The 8,293-nt window shown below is 37.5% G+C and overlaps 1 protein-coding gene across 2 annotated transcripts in view; it reads right to left on the reverse strand.

Moving 5' to 3' along the window:
- Positions 1-6,772, reverse strand: part of filip1l (filamin A interacting protein 1-like) — a 97,501-nt gene extending 90,729 nt beyond the window's left edge. For both annotated transcript variants that reach the window (XM_062062929.1, XM_062062920.1), the window contains exons 1-3: positions 6,476-6,772; positions 6,236-6,409; positions 2,458-2,636 (exon numbers count right to left, since the gene is read on the reverse strand). In XM_062062929.1, the coding sequence (XP_061918913.1) occupies positions 2,458-2,636; positions 6,236-6,409; positions 6,476-6,763 (641 nt within the window). In that variant the 5' untranslated portion in view covers positions 6,764-6,772. The remainder of the gene's footprint in view (positions 1-2,457; positions 2,637-6,235; positions 6,410-6,475) is intronic.
- Positions 6,773-8,293: the final 1,521 nt, after the last annotated feature.

Raw genomic sequence — 8,293 nt, forward strand, 5'->3', positions numbered from 1 at the left:
CAAATGTAAAGTTTGTTTTTTTAACAGAGCTTCCAGACACAGATGTCCGTGACATTGGCTTACCGCCTCGAGTTCTCAGCAGAAGAACAAACGCGAGCGAGATGCCGTCTGCGAGCTGAGGTCATGTTTTAATAAACATCTGTTGCTAGTTAGCACGCTTGCTCTGGCTCTCACACCCCTGCTGCTCCCGCATCAGTCGGCATGCAATGAGGTCATCACTCAAGGACGGGCCCTCGGTTTATCAAAGGGGAGCCAAGTTCACCCATCCTCCCTATGCTATCATTACCTCCCTATACTTGGCATTGGTCTGACACAGGGCCGCCCTTGGCAGAATTTGTAGGCCCCCAACTCTTGTACGACACATGTTTACACTTTATTCATGTGAAAAGATGTTAATACTTTTTTTAAAAAAAACCTTGAATTATATTTGATATTTGTATTGTACTAAATGAAAATTAGTGGGAATGTTAATGTTTTTAATGCAAAATAACTATTGATCCATCCATTAATTTTCTAATTTGACCTAATTAAAACAATTTAAAAATATATATATATATTTTAAATTTTTACTTATCCTCCCCTCCCCCTGCTTCTACCATTTTCCACCTTTTGCGGATCATCGTAAGTGGCGACCCATCAGTAAAAATAATAATAATAATAATGGATTAGATTTTATATCGCACTTTTCTATTATTAGATACTCAAAGCGCTCACAGAGAAGTGGGAACCCATCATTCATTCACACCTGGTGGTGGTAAGCTACATTTGTAGCGACAGCTGCCCTGGGGTAGACTGACGGAAGCGTGGCTGCCAGTTTGCGCCTACGGCCCCTCCGACCACCACCTATCATTCATTCACCAGTGTGAGCGGCACCGGGGGCAAGGGTAAAATGTCCTGCCCAAGGACACAACGGAAGCGGTTTGGATGTCAAGAGGCGGGGAGCGAACCTGCAACCTTCAGGTTTCTGGCACGGCCGCTCTACCCACTACGCCATACTGCCTAGAAGCATTTACTGTAAGTCCCATCTTAAAACTCATTTGTATACACTAGCCTTTAAATAGACCCCCTTTTTAGACCAGTTGATCTGCCGTCTCTTTTCTGCTCTGCCCCCCTCTCCTGCGTTGTTAGGTGACCACAGATGAAGTGCTAGCTGTTCAAAGTCGGGACCCGGGCGGTCCCCTCCTAGGTTCCTCATTGTATCCCATTGGGTTGAGTTTTTTCTTGCCCTGATGTGGGATCTGAGCCGAGGATGCCGTTGTGGCTTGTGCAGCCCTTTGAGACACTTGTGATTAATGGCTTTATAAATAAACTTTGATTGATTGATTGATCAGCGTTCCTTTTCTGTTACCTTGTACAATGTGTGTCTAATCTTGAACAGAGTTGTGCTAAAAATTAAATGTTGTTGTTCTTGTGCAATGACAATAAAGATCCATCCATCCAACATAAATATAATATCATTTTAATTTATAAAAAAAAAATATATATATTATATAAGACAACTTTTACCTGGGCTTGAACTCGGACCAGCACTAACACAGTGCCACAGTGAAAATTTGATGGGAAATTTTCCTCTGTACTATCAGCGGCAGAGCAAGAAGGGGCTAGGAATACCTTTGCAGTAAAATGGCATTTATCAGTTGACATTTTACACGTGCTTCTTCATGCCCCCCCCCCCCCCCCCACACTCGTTATCTGCCTATATAACACTACCGCCATCACTAAGAAGCCTCAACAGCGGCTGCACTTCCTGAGAGTCCTCAGGAAGTACAACCTGGACTCCAACCTGCCGCTGACCTTCTACCGCTCATCTAATGAGAGCCTGCTGACATACTGCACCACAGTGTGGTACGGCAGCTGCACTGCTGCAGACAGGGAGAGGCTCCAGAGAGTGGTAAAGGCAGCACAGCGGATCATCGGCTGCGCTCTCCCCCCCCTGACAGACATCTACACCTCTCGCTGCCTCGGCAGAGCTACCAACAATATCAAGGACAGCTCCCACCCTGGCTTTGACCTGTTTGACCTGCTTCCTTCCGGAAGGCGCGACAGGGTCATCGGGTCTAAGACAAACAGTTTTTTCCCTAAAGCCATAACCACGGTGAACTCTCATAGGCACTGATTTTATAGTTTAGCACCTCTCTGTGTGCAATTTTTACTTTCCACCCACAGTCTGAATGCTTCTGTATATATGTATATAGTATAATATTTAAACAGCACATTCAGAACAATCGTTCTCAGGACTGGACTGTGCACCTTACTTCCTTTTGCACTATTTTCTTTTCTTTCCTTCCTATGTTCTGCATATTTGTAGACTGTGGCACTGATACTGGAGTTGCTTTTAATCTCTAAACCAAATCTCTAATTCTATTCTATTCTATATGGACTGGCCCTGCTCTGACAAGTTGGACCCCAAGATGAAGAACCTCCGACGGCATCGGTGATGCAACAATTGGTACTGACCTCTCACGCTCCTGCTCCAGCAGGTTGGTGAATTCGTCACTCTTCTTCATGAAATCGCCGTGGTTGCGCTTCTCGTCGGCCATCTTGTACAGGGCCTGCTTGTGGGCCTGCTCTACCATCAGCAGCTGCTCCAACATTCGGCGGTACGTCTCCCTCTGCTTCTCCACCAGCTTGTCCAGCTGCAAGACAGAAAGCTACATTCAGGTTTCTCCCTTCTTGTCTCTCATGGACACACACCTGTTGTTGTTGACTTTGGACTAGCGACTGCACAATACATCAAGGCCGCGGAACGGGCTTACACACACACATCCACAGAAATATACGCCACACATACACCCCCCCCCCGCCCCCCCACCCCCCAACCCAACGCCCTTGACGCAAATCCCAGAGGGGTGATGAATGGATGGTCAGCGCCGGAGAGCTGCGGCCTACCATCATGACCTCGCACTCCCTTCCCTCTGTTGCTAGATATCTCGAGATGTACGTTGTAATATGTATATGTGCTTTGCTATGGAGGTTTTTTCCCCACTCCAGATTAGGCCCCCTTAGGAGCCCAGTCTAGATTGTATTTTTTTACTCATCCTTCCCCAGCGTTTTACCTTTTTCCCCATCTTTTACGGGGCGCCTTGTGGCGACCCATCAGCGTTCCTGTTCTGTAACCCTGTACACCAGGGGTGCCCATTACGTGGATCGCGAGCTACCGGTCGATCGCGGAGGGTGTGTCAGTCGATCGCCAGCCAGACATTAAAAAAATAGTCCTCAAAATGAGCGATCATAAATCTTCACTATGACGTCACTTTCGTCACCTGATTGACATTCACGGCACCCGAGGATCTTCTGAGATTACGCTGGCTGCTGCCAGCTCATTATTAAGAAAAAATTACAGACAAGAAGGCGAGAAACACTTTTTATTTCAGCAGACTCTGGCGCGGTACCTGTCGTCAAAACTCCAAACACAGACTGCACAGTTGCACAATAAAAGCGCTGCTTCATCCTGCCTGCGCTAACAAAATAAGAGTCTCAGATAGCTGGCGTGCACAAGCTAGCAAGCTACGGAGTTTGACCCCAATGTATTTCTTGTAAAGTGTATACAAAGGAGTACGGAAGCTGGACAAATAAGATGCCAAAAACCAACCACTTTCATGTGGTATTGGACAGAAAGGAGGACTTTTTTTCTCCTCCATTTGAAAATGCGGACGTTATCGGCACCACTGTCTGATTCTATCAATGCAAGTCATCAGAATCAGGTAATACACCAACTTATATTCTTGTCTTCATGAAAGAAAGGAATCTATATGTGTTAAACATGCTTGTATTATCTTTAAACACCTTTAACTTGTAAACAATATTAACTATATGTGTTAAACATGCTTGTATTATCTTTAAACACCTTTAACTTGTTAACAATATTAACTATATGTGTTAAACATGCTTGCATTATCTTTAAACACCTTTAACTTGTTAACAATATTAACTATATGTGTTAAACATGCTTGTATTATCTTTAAACACCTTTAACTTATTAACAATATTAACTATATGTGTTAAACATGCTTGTATTATCATCAACCACCTTTAACTTGTTAACAATATTAACTATATGTGTTAAACATGCTTGTATAATCTTTAAACACCTTTAACTTGTTAACAATATTAACTATATGTATTAAACATTCTTGTATTATCATTAAATACCTTTAATTTATTAACAATATTAACTATATGTGTTAAACATGCTTGTATTATCTTTAAACACCTTTAACTTGTTAACAATATTAACTATATGTATTAAACATTCTTGTATTATCATTAAACACCTTTAATTTATTAACAATATTAACTATATGTGTTAAACATGCTTTTATTATCATTAAACACCTTCAACTTGTTAACAATATTAACTATATGTGTTAAACATGCTTGTATTATCTTTAAACACCTTTAACTTGTTAACAATATTAACTATATGTATTAAACATTCTTGTATTATCATTAAACACCTTTAATGTATTAACAATATTAACTATATGTGTTAAACATGCTTGTATTATCATTAAACACCTTAAACTTGTTAACAATATTAACTATATGTGTTAAACATGCTTGTATTATCTTTAAACACCTTTAACTTGTTAACAATATTAACTATATGTGTTAAACATGCTTGTTTTATCTTTAAACACCTTTAACTTGTTAACAATACTAACTATATTTGTTAAACATGCTTGTATTATCTTTAAACACCTTTAACTTATTAACAATATTAACTATATGTGTTAAACATGCTTGTATTATCATCAACCACCTTTAACTTGTTAACAATATTAACTATATGTGTTAAACATGCTTGTATTATCTTTAAACACCTTTAATTTATTAACAATATTAACTATATGTGTTAAACATGCTTGTATTATCTTTAAACACCTTTAACTTGTTAACAATATTAATTATATGTATTAAACATTCTTGTATTATCATTAAACACCTTTAATTTATTAACAATATTAACTATATGTGTTAAACATGCTTGTATTATCATTAAACACCTTCAACTTGTTAACAATATTAACTATATGTGTTAAACATGCTTGTATTATCTTTAAACACCTTTAACTTGTTAACAATATTAACTATATGTGTTAAACATGCTTGTATTATCTTTAAACACCTTTAACTTGTTAACAATATTAACTATATGTGTTAAACATGCTTGTATTATCATTAAACACCTTTAACTTGTTAACAATATTAACTATATGTGTTAAACATGCTTGTATTATCTTTAAACACCTTTAACTTAGTAACAATATTAACTATGTGTTAAACATGCTTGCATTATCATTAAACACCTTTAACTTGTTAACAAAAACATATATTTCATAAATAAGTAAATATAAATGATATATATGAATGAGGTAGATCCCCACGACTTGATCAATTGAAAAGTAGCTTGCCTGCAGAAAAAGTGTGGGCACCCCTGCTGTGCACTGTTTGTTTTGTCTAATCTTGAACGGCTTTGTGCTGAAAACAAAGTTTTGTTGTACTTGTGCAATGACAATAAAGACCTATCTATCTATCTATCTATCTATCTATCCATCTATCTATCTATCTATCTATCTATCTATCTATCTATCTATCTATCTATCTATCTATCTATCTATCTATCTATCTATCTATCTATCTATCTATCTATCTATCTATCTATCTATCTATCTATCTATCTATCTATCTATCTATCCATCCATCCATTTATCTATCTATCTATCTATCTATCTATCTATCTATCTATCTATCTATCTATCTATCTATCTATCTATCTATCTATCTATCTATCTATCTATCTATCTATCTATCTATCTATCTATCTATCTATCTATCTATCTATCTATCTATCTTATTATTCTGTGACTGTAAATTGTTTGCTTGTTTTTTTTTATTGATGCTTTTATTTTTTTCTGTATTGTGTAGTTATAATTATATGCTTTTACTTGTAATTGTATTGAATTGTGGACCCCAGGAAGACTAGTGGGTTGTTGAGGCAACCAGCTAATGGAGATCCTTAATAAAAATCAAATCTATCTATCTATCTATCTATCTATCTATCTATCTATCTATCTATCTATCTATCTATCTATCTATCTATCTATCTATCTATCTATCTATCTATCTATCTATCTATCTATCTATCTATCTATCTATCTATCTATCTATCTATCTATCTATCTATCTATCTATCTATCTATCTATCTATCAAACAACAGAGCCCAGCCGGTACCTCCACCATGGGTTGCTCATAGATGTCTTCCTGGAGGCCATCAGCTTTGTCCTGAATGGCGTCGCGTTGCAGAGCCTGCAGGACTTTTTGCGGCACGACGAAGCCGTATTTGGCTTCCAGAAGGGCAACATCAACTTTGTCCGCCTTCAGCACAGTGATCACTTCATCCCTGGCCTGCAGGACGCAGAATATAGATGAATATTTGGCTGGCGGGGGGTAAATGATGTCTTCTCAACTTACCTGCAGCTCTCCCTCCAGTAAACTCAGCAGGAAGACCATGTCGTCGCGGGAAAGGTCCCTTCCCTTCTCCCTCCGGCCCACCTTTTCAGCGCCACTCCTGCCATTCTTAGTCGCCTTGTGGTTCCGTTGGATGGTGTCGGTGTCGTCTGGCGGCTCCCGATGGCGACTGCGCCGTTCCGTCCGTCCTGAGGGCTCCTCCCGCTCTGAGTTTTGCGACTGAGTGTCCGCTTGCTCTTTGGCTAACTTGACTTTGCTGATGTCCTCCAGGCTGCTGCTGCGGGAGCGCATGTTGAAGTCCTGAAGGGAGAATGTTTTTGTTAATGTTAAGTGTAAAAGTCATACTTGCCAATCCTCCCGGTTTTACCGGGAGACTCCCGGAATTCAGCGCCTCTCCCGATAACCTCCCGGAATAAATTTTCTCCCGATAAACTCCCGGAATTCAGCCGGAGCTGGAGGCCACGCCCCCTCCAGCTCAATGCGGACCTGAGTGGGAACAGCGGCGACAGTCTGTTTTCACGTCCGCTTTCCCACGATATAAACAGCGTGCCTGCCCAATCCTGTTATAACTGTAGAATGATCGAGGGCGAGTTCTTGGTTTCTTATGTGGGCTTATTGTTAGGCAGTTTCATTAACGTCCTCCCAGTGCGGTAACAACACACAACAACAGCAGTCACGTTTTCGTCTACCGTAAAGCAGTTCGTCTGCCGTAAACAGCAATGTTGTGACACTCTTAAACAGGACAATACTGCCATCTACTGGAAAGCCTCCGGAACACTGAAATTCAAGTATTTATTTTATTTATATGTATAATAAAATAAATTAAAAAAAATAAATAAAAAAAATATATATATATATATATATATATATATATATATATATATATATATATATATATATATATATATATATATATATATATATATATATATATATATATATATATATATATATATATATGTGTGTGTCTTAATTAGATTATCCAAAAAATAGTGCTCGATACCGTGGTAGAGCGTAATATGTATGTTTGGGAAAAAATCACAAGACTATTTCATCTCTACAGGCCTGTTTCATGAGGGGTTTCCTCAATCCTCTCCTGAGGATTGAGGAAACCCCTCATGAAACAGGCCTGTAGAGATGAAATAGTCTTGTGATTTTTTCCCACACATACATATATATATATATATATATATATATATATATATATATATATATATATATATATATATATATATATATATATATATATATATATATATATATATATATATATATATATGTATATATATATATATATATATATATATACATATATATATATATATATATATATATATATATATATATATATATCTATATATATATATATATATATATATATATATATATATCTATATATATATATATATATATATATATATATATATATATATATATATACATATATATATAGCTAGAATTCACTGAAAGTCAAGTATTTCATATATATATATATATATATATATATATATATATATATATATATATATATATATATATATATATATATATATATATATATATATATATATATGAAATATATATGAAATACTCGAGTTGGTGAATTCTAGCTGTAAATATACTCTTCCCCTCTTAACCGAGCCCCCAACCACAGCCCCGCCCCCGACCACACCCCACCCCCAGGAATCGGAGGTCTCAAGGTTGGCAAGTATGGTAAAAGTACCGTATTTTCCGCACTATAAGGCGCACCTGAAAACCTCCAATTTTCTCAAAAGCTGACAGTGCGCCTTATAATCCGGCGCGCCTTATATATGGACCAAT

The sequence above is a fragment of the Entelurus aequoreus genome, linkage group LG01, assembly GCF_033978785.1.
Source record: "Entelurus aequoreus isolate RoL-2023_Sb linkage group LG01, RoL_Eaeq_v1.1, whole genome shotgun sequence".
In the NCBI taxonomy this organism is placed as follows: Eukaryota; Metazoa; Chordata; class Actinopteri; order Syngnathiformes; family Syngnathidae; genus Entelurus; species Entelurus aequoreus.